Raw genomic sequence first — 15293 nt, 5'->3', positions numbered from 1 at the left:
TACCCTAGGGTATTTTCCCATTGCTATTCAAGAAAAAAACACTAAATTAATACTGTTTAAAAATGACTGAGGAAAAACAATGATGAACCTCCATGTTCAATGTTGCCAGTCCATCACTGACTATCTATTTTATGTGAGAGATGTCTGGTCAATGGCTTCCTGCATGCACAGTTGGGAATTTTCGTTTTCCTTTAAAATATGTTGTCTACTTCAAATGCTGATGGTAATTTTCAGCATATGGGGACCATTAGCAATATTGAAGCTGAATATAAGGCTTAACTCGTTAAATCACTTTAGAATGTCACATCTGTTTTTTTACCCTAGTGTTAACACCTGGATCAGTTTAACACCAGCACAGAAGTTTAGGACATATATAATTTTGAAAACATCTGGAACTTTTTTGTGTGCGTATGCATGTATATGTGCACATGTGAATGTATCTCTGGCATTTTTAGGTTTGATGAATAAAAGCTCAGTGAGTTGTGCTCAAGGTGTGTACTGACCTGTGGCAATTATGTGATTTATGGCAGGAGGCAGAAGCATTATTTCAAGGATTAGAAATGATGATTTTGTCTTTACAATTTCTTTCTTTCTTCAGCTTTCTGTTTCTGAAGAACTGATAACTGAGTCTAATTCTTACCTTCCCCCTGCCCCCAGCATGTCCATTTGTTGTATACTGAATAAGATAGCCCATTCTCCAGGGATGTGTGAAATGGGCAGGCATTTCAAATTGAAGAAAGCAAGTTCCCTGCCTGAGTGTGCAGCCGTGTTCAGAGGCTACTTGGAAGTAAAATGTCACTTGTGTTGGAATTTTGAGAAAAGACTTTCTCAGGTGACCTGCTGCCTTTTAGCGAGAGCAGAGTTTGCAGCTCTGGCAAAGAATGATGAGTTGCTTCTCTTATGCCCATTAGTGAAATTGGACTAATTTGTGGGACATAACCTCAAGGTAAACTGTAAGTGAAGCTGGAAGCAAGGCTAATACAGCGTTTTGTAATTTCCTTTATCCCAGAGTCTCTTCCAGAGCCAGCAATTAATTTAATTTTCTATCTGCAGAGAGTGAGGGTGGCTGTTAGCGCAGGAGGCTTTACTGGAGACAAGCTGGCACTGCTACCAGAGTGTGAGGAGGTGTTGGTTTCAGAATTTCTGCTGGAACTGGAGACTAAGCAGGGTAAATGGCTTGGTGATTCAGTAACTAGGGAAAAAACAGAGCCTTGCCACAGCTAGGAGCCAGGGCAGCCCAAGTCCTGAGCATTGGGCACTTCCCTAGGGACAAGGACAGGCTGGGATACAGGTTCAGCTCAGCAAGACCCAAGTCAGGGCCTGGGGAGCTGAAGACTGGCCCTGCTGAGGTGTCCCTGGGGCAGGGGCTGATGGCCTTGGGAGACTCACATGGGGTCCTGGGCAGTATCAGGGAAAGCTTTGGAGACCTGACATGAGGTCCTGGGAATGTGGGCAGGGTGTGGGAACCTCGGGAAGGGGATCAGGCTGTCAAGGCTCATTAATGCCCTTGGAACCATAGGGAAATCATACAGAAACAAATTCTAACTTTATTTAAAATTTTGATCAATAGAAAATACAGAATTTGATGTGACTAAACACTGAGTAAGGTGGAACTGTCAGCTTCTGCATTCTTCATGCAGATGGGCAGGTAAAGGAATCTGTAGCATTTACATGTGCAAGAAACTAGGAGTATTCTAGAACTGCATGCTGAAATCTGTACCCAAATACAGTTTGATCAATACTGTATCTTCAGGGCTTCCTTTTGATTTTTTTTGTTGTGTGCATGACTTCTTTCATTGTATATTTCTTTGTTTTAATTTTTAATATGGACAGGTCTAAATGGAAAAGGATCAAGGATGCATGAAATTTGTTGCTAAAGCTGTGAATAAGATTTGACTGAATTAATGCCTTTGGAATGTACACTAGGTTTCTTTATGATACAAACAGTTTACTTTTGGTGGGGATGAGTTCGATATGAGTGTCTGCTGCATGAAAACTATCACCTTAGTGAGAAGGCAAAATAAATACTAAAAGCTACCATTTCCTGGGAACAACCTGGGAACTGTCTGGGCTCTTTGTAGAAGAATGCTTTGCCTCGGGGGAGGGTGGTTGTGCTGGCAATGTTGTTGCCACTTACTTTTTTATTGTTTCCTCAAGAAAAAATACTTTTGCAGTTCAGGGTTTCAACTCTAAATCCTGACATCTGATAGCCATTCTTACCCTTTGGGAGCCTGTTGTCTAGTATATTTTTCCTCAAGGAAAGGACTCTGTCTTGCCTGACACCTGCTTTATTTTTGCCAAATTCCTAGGTTTCTGATAGTGGTTCTGAGAGTTATACTACAAATGGAAATCACAAACAGAGGAATTAGGTTTCAAGAAAGGACAACACAGAAGGACAAGATAAATAATGTGGAAACAACAATCTTGTTTTCCTCCAGTGTTCTTTTGTGACTCGCCTAAAATGAGAAAAATGTGTGTGGGGTTGGGAAAACAAATACAGGCAACCCGATACACTGCATAAGCAGAATTCAAAATGAAAATTTTAAAATATTCTTAAAAGCATCATCATATCTTTAAAGGATTTAAGCTGACCTCTCTATGACCTCTATGGGCTCAGAGATAAAAGGACATGCTGAGAGGAAGCATGTCTGAAAGCATTACAGCAGGATGCTCTGGACAATGGAAATGCTGAGCTGTGTGGTATTTGGAGTATTTGCATGGAGGTTCTGTGGTGCAGGATATCAATTTTGAGCATTTTTCATCCCAGAACAAGACAACATTCCTGAAATGAATACCACAAAAAAAAAAAAAGGGGGGGGGGGATTTGCTCACAGGTTCTAAGGAAATGGAGAATGTGACAGGAGTATTGGAATATGAATTAGTCATGCATTTTAAATGTGGGCTTGAGTTTCACACCTTTTTTTCCCTTCCTCGTCTGAATTGAAAAATTATTAACTATATGAGGGTATTTATTGGTAAGGCAGATAGGGGTTTTGAAGAGAGAATGAGATAAAAATCATCTCTCTTTGGTTTTTTGAATAGGAGAGTCTTGAGTTGGCTGGATTCTTAATTACCCTAATAAAATAAATGTTAAATGAGTTAAGCTCTGTAGTAACAACAATGCATCTTTAAATAATTGCTTAAATACAAGTAACTAATTAAATTCTAGTCATCTCTTTGCACTAAGCAGGTCTCACACCTTCTCCCACTGCATAAATTTAAATGCAAATCTTTGGATTTGTACGAACACTATGGGAGACAGATTTTTACAGTAACGAATTAAACTTGGAGACTGCTAATGGCTGGCATGAGTTCTTGCCAGTGTGGTTGTAAGCATAGATGCTGAAAGCTGCAGCATTTTTTTTTTAAATCAAGCTGACAGACTTGAGTTCATAAGCTAATACAATGTAATTTTTTTTTTCCATCAATTGTAAATACAAGCAGTTTGAAAAGTGTATTTTCATATGTGAAATATTCTGCTGTCTTTCTTCAGCAAGGTGTTGCAGAAAATGTTGTAAGTCAAAATATGCATAAACAATTATACAAGGCCCTGTCCAGAAGCAGAAAATTGCTCACTCCTAACAACTTCTATATTTATTGTTTAGCTATGTTAGCAAAATCCATTCCAAAATCTAAATTAAAATTTCGGTATAAAAGGACAGTTGGGGTTTTATTTCTGATATACTGGAAGATCCATTGTTTCAACAATAACGTTTGCAAGATTTTCATATTTCTTTTACATTTTAATTATAACTCATCAAATCTTAACTGATTACTCCTGGGTTAGACTCAGAAGAATGTCACTGAAGGGTGTTTTAATTTAACAGAAAGAGTGTAATGTCTGTTTCTAATGTTTTAAAAGCTGATTTATATGGAAATTTTGCTCTTGAAGGAAGTCAATAGATATGTAATTTTTAACACCTCCTGTTAAAATTCAAAACTTGAATTGAAGCAGCACCAAAGCAATGTCATTTTTTTCATGTAGCAGTGTGATTGCATTTTCACAGCCTTTTCATTTGTAGCCATTTTCTAGTGTTAAAATGAAGTTTTTATTTGTCTTTTGTAGTCGAGCTATCAAGACAAACCAGGACCTTTTACCCGAGACGCCGTGGATCCATATCTTCTACAATGACTTTTGGGGGACACTGCTTACTCACAGTGGGAGCCACAAGTCCTACAGACCTCTCTGCACACTTTCCTTCCGCATTAACCATGCTGTTGGGGGAATGGACCCATGGGGCTACCACCTTGTAAATGTCCTCTTACATGCTGCAGTCACTGGCCTTTTCACAAACTTCTCCAGGATTCTCTTTGGCGATGGGTACTGGACCTTGATAGCGGGCCTGCTGTTTGCATCTCATCCCATCCACACGGAAGCCGTAGCAGGGATTGTAGGGAGGGCAGACATTGGAGCCTGCCTCTTCTTTCTGCTTTCCCTCATGTGTTACGTGAAGCACTGCTCTACCAGAGGCTCCTCACCAAGTACTTGGGGCTGGATCTTGGGAGCAGGGCTGTGTGCAGGATGCAGCATGCTGTGGAAGGAGCAAGGAGTGACTGTTCTGGCCATTTCAGCCGTGTACGATATCTTTGTGTTTCATCGACTGAAAATGCATCAGATCATTTCTGCTTTATACAAGGTGAGTCTTCTTTGCAGTAAGCTATTTGTGAGGCACCATTCACCGCTTAACAGGTGCTAAATGTCCTTTTGAGTACACAGTAATTCTTAGTAGTTTAGTTGACTCCCAGAAATAAGCTCAGATGTTTAATGCTGAAAGAACATTTCAAGAGCTTTAGTGTGGTCTTTTTACATTTTGTTTAAACAATGTGTTATTAGCCATTGCTATTACTCAATGCTGGGGATGGGTTTTTTCAATTACTTTCCTTACTTTCAATTACTTTCCTTACAGCTCCCTCATTCTGTTTGCTGTCAAGCACTGGATATCTGAGCCAAACACTGGATATCTGACTGCCTTTTGCAAAGAATTCATTCGTGCTCTTATCCTCTTGTATCTTGCAAACTCAGCTTAGTTTGGTCAGGCGTGCAAGTTCGGCAGCTGATATCATCAGCTTTGCTCCCTGAGGCAAAGATAAAACTCTTATTGTTCTAGTTTAACAGAGATGCATAGGACTTGGTGCATGCCTTTGACACATATTTTTCTTCACCTAGTATTATTACCTTAATAAAATAAGTATTTCCAATTTTTTAACTTCTTCCCCAGAACAAACAAGTAAAATAAGCAAACAAAAAAAGTCACCAAATCCCCTAGCTTCCCACTCAAAAAACTGTGGGTATTTTAGTGGTACCCAGAAACCCCAGTTAAAATCAAGAGTCCTTTACAGCATTTGCTGTGCAAATGAGTAAGCTGAGTATACATAATTTTCTTTTCAGTGAAATTACTGTCTTTCAGAAAAATACTATCTTGACAAAAGGACAACAGTGTTTCATTTGGACATGTGTTGTCAAATTTTTCAGTGAGATGTAGATTACAAAAATGTATTTTGTTTCATTGCTTTGCTTATCTCAAACACCTTGATTTGAAAATTTTCTTTTCCAAATGAATTGAAAGGAAATTGTAGTTTTTGATAAAGCAGTGCTAATTTCTGTTTGTACAGACTACATAGCTGTAATATAAAAGGAAAGTAGTTAAAACACCTGGTCACTTGTCGTTTCCTTTTAAACTGCTCTAAGGTATTAACTTAGTTATTATGCTATTTTCTGAAAAATGGAAAAGAATAATTTTGTATATATATACACACAAACTTGGGATTTTTTACTCATGTATAATGACATATGTAAGACCTCTGAATGTCAGTAGCCAAATACTGTATGGTACATTGTGCATCTAACACTGAACAGAAACCAAGAGGAAACTGATTAAGTTGTTCCATTTATTTTTTCCTTAATGTACATCTGCAGCAGCAGGCTTTATACTGAAAAGCACAAAGATGAGACTTTTTCAAGTGCTTCAAGGAGTTTAGTTCATAACTCAAGTGTTACCCTATCCTATGGAATTAAATAGTCATAAAAACATTCATATGACAGAAAATTCTGAACATCAATAAAGTTTTTCTTGTTAAACACTCATTGCTCAAATCCAAAATCTTTGCAGATGTTTCTGATGGACTTTTAATTGAGAAAAGCTTGTTCTCACCTTTTTCCTCCTTTTCCACACCAAGGCCAGAGTAAAATTGGTCCAGAAGAGACCAGAATGATGCAGGTGAAGCTTCCACATCCTAACTCTGAATGATGCAGGTGAAATCCAAGCTTCCACATCCTAACTTTTTGAACACAAGGTCTCTCTTCCTAGGTGTGGAACCCTAAATTTGGATGCCTGGCTTGACGGTTTTTTTTGCACCCAGTATCAGAGTTGCCTTGGACAGAAAGCTGTTGTCTTTAAGAATTTATTTTTTCATCTATAATGCTAGAAATAGTAATTCTGAATTTTGTAGATTACAGACCTTTGTGTAGATTTGATTTTTGCTGGAGACAGTTTTATGCGGAGAGACCACATTGAATGAAAATATGAATATTTCTACTATTACTAGGCTGCATGTTTCTTGCACACATGTTCAGGCTGTGTGCTGCTCAGCCTGAAAAAATTAGAAAGAATTGTGTCCACGTGCCTGTTCTGGAATTTGTTCTTCATGTTTCCCTAGTGTAATACTGGGAGAAGGCAACTTCAGGAGAAAGGAAAAAAAAAAGACATCAAAAAAGTCAGTCAAGGAAAAAGTTGTAGTCTTTTGCAGTGTGATGGAGGGCAAAAGTGTAGAATGGAGCCAAGGAAGAAAAGAAAATAATTTAAAAGTTGGTTAGCTCAAGCCTGTACAACCTAAGTAAGCAGTAACTGAATGCTTTGTAATGGAACAGTAGAAAGGTTCCTATCCATTTCAGTCTGCCTAACCTTTAGCTCAGCCCTGTCCAGCTGAGCTGATATGGCTGTTTCCTAGGCCGTGCTGCAAACTGAACTGAGAGGGAATGCAGGAATGCAGGTAAAAAAAAATAACCTTTGAGCACCACACCTCTCACCCCAAATATCCCAGATACTTCTCTTAGGAGTTACTTTAAAGCTGGATCAGTTCAGTTATATTCAGTCCTTGTCATTGCCCTACAAATAGCTGTACTGACTAGCAGTGAGAGGAAAAATGCAGCATGGGCACAGAAACAAGGGGTGGAGAGAGACAGATTTGGAGGAGTGGCTAGTTAAGGACCTGGGATTGTGTGATGCCAGACTATGGCTTTCAACTTTGAAAATTATGACATTTTCTAGAATATACCACTGGGGAAACTGGGACACAATTATTTGTGTTTAAGGAATAGTGAAACTACTGCCCATCTTCATGATGCTCAGTAAAGTATGAACTGGTACAAGCAACTTGAAGAATGCTCCAGCAGATGGTAGGATATGGTGTATTGTGTGACCAGCCTATTTTTTTTTCAGTGTGTTCTTATCTTTGGCCAAATATCCTATGGTAAAAAATGATGGCTACTACACAAGCCAGTTATCATGTGCACCCTGATTTGTCACATTGAGAACATGAAAACATCCCAGTGTAATTTGAGTAGACTGGCAGGGCTTCTTAACAAGGTAGCTGCAAAGCTGGACCAGCTGAGCAGATTAATGCTAACCCTTAATTAGAAGCTATTCTTGAGGCATCTTAAAAATTTATATTGTAGACACTTACTAAACGATCCAACTCTTTTCTCTGTCATCTGTGTATTGGTTATTTCAGTAGAACTTGGCTGCTGATTTTTTTCTGCTGCCAGGTCTTGTATTCCTGTCTGCCTGTGATGCTCTCACTCTGGCTGGAAAAGTTGTCAGTCTGGACTCCATTTCATTTGGTTAGCTCTGTTTTATTCTGATTGACTGACAAGAAGGTATTCACTGTCTTTGAGTCAGAAGATTTTGATGGAATTGTATTTATTGCAATCATAAATGAGTTGTCTGAAATGAGAGTAATTGAGAGTTGTTCTACTGGGGTGAAGCATTCATTGTGGAAGTAAGTTAATTTTTTTTTCATTTTTCAGGATTCTAGACCTTGAGTAATTTCCACTGTAAGTTGCACAGCAGGTATGCAGATTGATTGAGTTGTCAGGTGTGATAGGTATCAGAGATTGTACCTGTCAGCAGCTGGTGTTGTGCAAGTTAAACCACAGGACTGGGAGGGGGAGCTTAAATATGGGAGAGAACTGTGATCAAGTTTGTTATTACAGAAAATGTGCAAATCAAGAGGCTTAATTGTTTTGTACTTATAATATTCAGCTTGAGTGCAGAAGCATTAATCAACAGTCTTCTGTCCAATTAATAGTACAAAGCTAATACAAACCCTGTTGTGCTGCTCTTTTTTCGTCTTGTGGGTTTTTTAGATTTTCTTTTGTTTGCTTGGTTGTTTTGTTGGTTTTTTTAAAGCATGAGTGGATCCAAATAACATTAGCAGTTAAAAAGATGGGCAAATGCATTAAAAGCTCATTTTTAATATAATGGTAATGATAAAGTATTTATTGCTCTGTGGCTGATGTATACAAACTGCAGTACAGAAATAACTAAACCAGATGTAACTTCTACTAATGTTGCACTGCTAAAATACAGTAACATTTTACCAGATCAACATATTGTTAGTACGGGGAGTTTGTTATACCAAAATAAGGAAATGTATCTTTTCCCATCACATTTTTGATTAAAATCTCCCTCCAGGAGGTCTGTCTCACATGTGGAATTAGTTATTGTTGTCTATAGCTTAACATGAACCACAAATTGGATTGAAGGATGCATTATCTAGCCTCCTGTGCTATTATAACAGTATTGGTTTTGTAAAAGGCAATTTTATTGGAGGCCTATATTTTATTTAAGGTAATGATGTAAACCTGGGGCCTCCATGGATGACATGGTCAACCACCAAACCATGTTTTATAAAACTCTGCTTTTTTTTTTATGGCCTTGGAATGGTCTTAGTTGTGGATGATATGCTGCTGGGCATTAGATAAAGCTACTGATTTTTGAGAGCACTCTAAACTTCAAGTAGGCCACTTTCTGCATTCTTTAGTCTTTGAAGTTGCTACTTTTAGAACTATTGTGCTTTGAAAAGCAATGTCAAAACAAAATGCTGCTCTTGATTTAAATTTGCAGTTTTATTCTTCTCTTCTGAGGAGCTCTGAAGCCTTTGTAATGTAGTAGTCAGTGTTGCTTATTGCTCATCTCTTCTCCATTTGCAAGTTATGCTGTTTTGCAGTAATGTTTCATTGTTATTTAAAATCCGACTCAATGGTTTATTTTCTGCTCATTTTCCACCACCTAAGGAATTTATTATGCTGAACTTACCCAGAGGTCTTGATATTTTGGCACAAGTGATTGGAAACCTATTATTTTGTAAGTTATTTCTCTTTTGGGTGAGCATGGTCCAGTCTTGTCTCCATGTCTTTGAAGTATAGTATTTACAGTTTTTAGACTGTTAGGGCAGTAGCTACTCCCTTGCAGGACAGACTTCATCCTTGGACTCAGATATAGTAAATATGCTTTTCATAGAGACTGCTTTTATTCCAGTTAAAAATAATAAATAACTTACAGCTTCAAAACATGTCTTGACCTTTCACAGGGTTCATTTTGCCTAACAAGAGTCACATATTCAAGTGCACTGAGCTGTTACAGATTGCATTTGTGGGCTGGGTAACCCTTAGCATTTCAAGAACTCTGGAAGAGATTGGGGGCTCCATTGCCAGCTGGGGCCCTCTTTATCCCTAGCATCTCTCTTTCTGCAGTAGTCAGCTGGGGGTTAATTTTCCTGTCAGCTTTAGGGCTGTACAAAATGCTGAAAACAGTGAGATGAATGTGCCTGTGCATACATTGCTCATATTTGGGGATGAGCCAGCCTGATGCTTTTCTCTTCCCTCTGCTGGATGGCACAGCATGAGGCCTGTGTGGTCTTGAACATCACTCCCCCTACCAGATATTTCCTAGAAAAAATAAGCTTTTTCCAGTTTACTTCTCCCTTGATAATTTCAAGTAGCTAATACTGCTGTTTCCTGTAGTTCCCACAGCTCCTTGCTGCTTTTCTATTTGATCCTGAAATAAGAAAAGCAAGATTGGCCTCCACTATCTTCTCAGAGATATTGATCTCCTGCAGGTCCCTGTGATGTCAGTGGAGTGGTACTGAATTGGACATCAATATGTATAAATAGCTGTTGTTTCCTGAAAATATTTTCATGGGGTGATTTAAACCACTGAAACAGATCACATATGACAGAAATACAGCATCTTAAGGCAAATTTATCAGAGTTGTATCTTGTGAAAAATGAAAAATCATAAGATGTCTTGCTGAAGTCACTGACACTGGCATAATACAGATTATATTTTAATATTAAAATATAATTCACTGGAATCCCCATTACTTTTATCTATCCACCTGAAGTCTACAGTTATATTTAGGAGCCTGTATTTGAGAATGCTTCTCTAGAAGAATGAAAAAGGCAAAGTCTTCTTTAATAAATAAGTAAATAAAAAAGAGAGATGGCTTTTCATATTTACAGGAACTGTGGAGAACCTTCAATTTACCAGAGAGGTTAGTTTGTCAGAGAAAGTTTGTTACTGTCTTCAGTCCTGCATGAGATTATACTGCATGGTAGCATACAAAGTATGTTGTGGTGCTCCATTCTTCCCTGTTGTGGTTTAACCTCAGCCCCACACAGCTGCTTGCTCACTCCCTCCCCTTAGGCTGAGGAAAGGGAAAACTCAGAGACTGAGATAAAGGTAAAGTTTGACAGGTAAAGCCAAAGCTGTGTGTGCAAACAAAGCAAGGAATTCATTGACTGGTTCCATGGGCAGGAAGGTGGTCAGCCACATCCAGGAGGGCAGGGCTCTATCATGCACTGCCCTTGGGAAGACAGACACCATCACTCTGCATATCTGCCCCTTTCTGCTTCTTCCCATAGCTTTAAATGTTGAACATGATGCCTTATGTCTGAAACATCCCAGTGATCAGCTGTCCTGGCTATGCCCCCTCAGAGCTCCTCTCTGCTGGGGCAGTGTGAGGGGTAGAAAGAGGCTTGATGCTGTGTGAGCACTGCTCAGCAATAGCTAAAACATCCCTGTGACATCAACACTGTTTCCAGCACAAATCCAAAATAAGCCCCATTCTAACTACTATGAAGAAAATTAACTCTATCCCAGACAAAACCAGCACATTCTCCCTGGCTTAAAAGGGATCTCATTAAGAGGGACAAGGTAAGAAAGTTTCCACAGGCTTTGCAAAGTTTTTGTTAGCACTTATTTTTCGTTCTGAGGTTACATGCCAATTACTGACATCAACAGCATCACTTTTTCATGGTGGTTTTTAATTACAGGGTATTGAGGGGCTCACTACTTTTGACTCTACAAAATCTTTGCAAATAATACAAATCAGAAAATGTTACTCTCTTAACTTTTAATGTTTTCATGATATTTAAGGAATCAATTGGAAGCACCAAGCTTATCATATTGTCTAATAACTGAGTTTCAGAATATTAGGCATTATTATACATGTAGGTTTTTCTTCATCTTAGTGACTAGTTAGCTCCTTAATTAAAGAAACTCAGTAAAGCTGTTTTCCCAGAAGCTGAAAACATTCCTGTTTAAGACAGCAGTATTAAAGAACAGTTAAATTTCATGCTTTTTGGTATGGTTAGTCAGTGCTTAATACTGAAATGTATATTATGCTGTGATAAGGGGACTTGGGTTTCTGCAAACTTTGGGGGATAAAAAAATATACGTAGCTTTGGCCAGTCTTCAGTTTTCCATTTGTTCACTAGCTAGAAAGCTGTGTTCCTTTCCCCTCTGGCTCTGCTTCTCCCATGGGTCAGTTGACCAGGTACTGGCCACAGAATGGGAAAAACACCTTCCAGTGCTAAAGCTCAGTGGTATTTTAATGAGTTAAACATTTCCTGGTGTAATTCCTTTTGTGCAGATTTGCCTCAGGAATTCTGCCTTTCTGCTTAAACCTGGTTTAGTGCCATGGTTAAAACATTCATGGTTGTGTTCCTCAGGTATGGACCGTGTTTGTTAAATGCTGCACAGAAAGTTTATACCTGTGCCTGTGTGTTCAATCATTAGTACTTTAGATTGGACTCTTAATGTCATGTCATGTTTAGACACCTAAGTGTCCTGGTTTGATGAAGTGTGGAATGCTTGTAGCTCTTGGCAAGCTTTACCTAATGAACCCATTGCACTTGGTCAATCACAGGTAAATAGCAAGCTAAACCTCTTACTCCCAGAAGTCAGGGCATACAGTCATAGTGTCAAAAGAGGAAAAACCTGGAAGTATATCCTCAAGCAGAATCAGATAGATTAGGGAGTAGGTGCAGCTTCTGGATGCTCTGAGTTCTGACTTCCAGTTTGTTACAGCACCCTGGGGAAGGATAAGGCTGCTGAGTGTGTGAAGGTCAGGCTCCTGACTCTTTGAGCATCTTAACTGTGGTCATCTAAGTTTCAGCACTGTAGTCCTCTGACAGCATTGCCCAACTTTATTCTATAGAGCTGCATTTTCAGTTATGTTCCTAGAGTCCTGCCCAAGAGAAAGCCATTCCTGGTACATCAGCACGAGCTCTGCTTCCGAACCTGAGAGAACTTCCTTTGAAGGGACAGAACCATACACAAAACCTGAGTCACAAGGGAGAATTTTTCTGATGTTAGGTTTAATTTTGAACTTTCTGGCTTATGCTCAGTTTTATTTAAATTGTAATGATTTAATGATTACCTACATGCTTTTTCTTAGTGAGTGGCTCTAAACATTAACTTATGTAGACAGTTACAATATTAAAAAGGGGGGAAGTACAAGTGTATGAGATTTACAGTGGAAGCAGCCAGTGATAGAAGATAGCAAACACTTTTTGGCATATTTATTGGAGGAACTGAACAATATTTTGTACCTCTTGCATGTATTTTTTTTCCACCTGCAGTATAGATTAAGTGTGGGGAGGGAAGGAACCCATGCTTGCAATTTTGTAGCTGTCTTTATGGGTCAGTTGCTGCAAGGTAAATTTCCAGCCTCACTAACCTTGAATGTCACTTACAAAAGGGAAGAATCTCTTGATACTATGTGTAGTCCTCATTGGGAGAAAGGGAAAACAAAATGTGTTTTATTCTTGAGTTTCTAGGAAACTAATTGAAAGGGTGAATGTGGAAATTATGTTAAAAATTATCCAGAAGGTTTTGGGGGAAGGGAGAGAGAATTTTTGTACTTGGCATTTAAATGCCAGGTAGAACATATGTACCTTTTTATGATCAGAACTGTAAGACTTTCAAACACATACACAGATTTTTTTAAGGCTGTAGATTTGATTAGGTTGTACAAAAGTCAGAGCTTCTGTGACATTTAATCAGCAAAATCTTGTTTTTCTCATTGACAATAAAATATGGAAATAAATTCCCATAGCAACAAAGTCTTTAAAGTGAGTGTAGTGACATACTGAATTAATAAAGGCAATGAGGAAGCAAGGGAAAAGAGGGGGTAGAATTGTACTGAGTCTCTAAATTCTTCCTGTCCCAGAAAACTGGACTTTGGGGTTTATGGATAAATTTTTTTGCATGTTTTAGTCTGCATGTTTTAAAAGTATCCTGGGCAGCTTGTATTGCTGTAGAGTACAATGGAGATTGCAGCAATAGGAATGTTCATTTAGTAGGGATTTTGGGATTATGGTTTATTCCTAAACTATATGTTTATTATACGTCTATCTCTGTACTTGGAAACTTTACTCTTTAAAATGTTATTAAAAGTAGCAAAACATCACCACAAAATAGCTCTCACAAGTTTTAAAGCAGAAGAAATGCCTATTTTATAACTTTAATTCTTGTTTCTTTGGACTATTTAATGTATAGCATTTTTGGCTGTTTGTAATTTGAAATCTGTGGAAAATCAGCATTAGCGATCTTGTGGAGTGATTTTTTTCTTTGTTTCTTTGTTTAAGCAACTGCATTTTTACCTCTTCTGATCTGAGCTGTTAGCCAAGAACATGACAGTTCATGGGTAATTCTGGTTGAGAATATGGATTGAAAGATACCAGGTTCCATGAATATGAAATCCTGTTTCGTTTTAAAGAAAATCCCAAGGATGATTTCTTCCAGAACAAAAATTACCCAACTATGTATCTTTCTTCCAGTTCAAAACACCTTTCAGCTAGAAGGTACCTGCATAATATGTGTTTTTACCTTGCTTTCTTTGCATGTTGCATGTCCTCTGATCTCTTACTGATTCACACACATACAATACCATACCAAACCAACCATCCCCACTAAGCTAGAAAAGAAAAAAATCTCCCCAAACAACAAAATTAAAAAATTCCCTCAAAACAAACAAAAAACCCCCAACCACACCCCCTCCATATATCTTTGTTCTGGTAGTGACATTTTTGCTTGGAAGAGTACAATTAATTTTTTTAGTCAGCTTCTGTAAAAGCTGGCTAACTTTAGGGACCTTGGTACAGACTGCAAAAATGGATTTAAAGGCAAGGTTAGTGAGTAGGGCCCTTGGCTGCATCATACTAGACTGATACTAGTGCACAAAATTTGAGGCTGTCCAGATGGTACATATCTGCTAGTTTTAGAATTTGACTTAAGTTTTTATGAGCCCTCTCTTTGTCAGGACACCTTGTAGTCAAAATAAGTTAGTGCTATTGTCATCTCAGGCCTTTCAAAATAAGAAGTGTTAATAATCTGGAGGTAAACTTTGGAAAGTTTTAATTTGCTTTGTGTTTTGCAAATATGTAGAATAAATCTTATCAGGAGTTCATCTCTAATAATGAAGTTTGAAAAAATGAAAGAAAAATTCCTTACTTGCTCAAAACTGTGCTTCTTACTCGATGTTAGGATACTTTCAGATAAAACTATGTCCTGGCTGCAGTTGTGGCAGATTACTTGATATCTATAATTCCTACTTCTTACTTGCAGTTACACTTTAGGTACTATATGTAACCCAAATATTTTGAAAAAGCAAAACAAAACAAGAAAAGAAGACCAAGCACAATTAATATCTATTTCTATTTAATTATTGGTTTGATAGGTCTGTGTTGATGTATTTTGAAGATGTGGTTTCTAAATACAACTTAAATGGATTTAAAAAAGGTGGGCTTTTTTAAATTTTCAGACCAGAAAATTGTTTGCACTCCAGCATAGACCACAATACATCTGGTACTATCTTAGCTGTAGATCCTATTAAATAACCATTTCTGCCTTGGCACTGCCCTGCTCATGGTATGGCACGTTGTCAGCAGTCTGTGGTCACACTGAAATGAAAAGGGTTGATGTGTCTTTGTGCTCTCAGGTTAGTCT

The 15293-nt window shown here is 38.2% G+C and overlaps 1 protein-coding gene across 1 annotated transcript in view; it reads left to right on the top strand.

The window, feature by feature from the left end:
- TMTC2 (transmembrane O-mannosyltransferase targeting cadherins 2) overlaps positions 1–15293 on the top strand; it is a 234432-nt gene that overhangs the window by 94086 nt on the left and 125053 nt on the right. Inside the window, exon 2 of the mRNA XM_071423340.1 lies at positions 4067–4637. Within this exon, the coding sequence (XP_071279441.1) occupies positions 4067–4637 (571 nt within the window). The remainder of the gene's footprint in view (positions 1–4066; positions 4638–15293) is intronic.

This window comes from Agelaius tricolor, unplaced genomic scaffold, assembly GCF_023055355.1.
Source record: "Agelaius tricolor isolate 1412-34295 unplaced genomic scaffold, bAgeTri1.0.p SCAF_3, whole genome shotgun sequence".
Taxonomy (NCBI): domain Eukaryota; kingdom Metazoa; phylum Chordata; class Aves; order Passeriformes; family Icteridae; genus Agelaius; species Agelaius tricolor.
The sequence above is the reverse complement of the archived record's forward strand: the minus strand, read 5'-3'. Positions and strand labels throughout refer to the sequence as shown.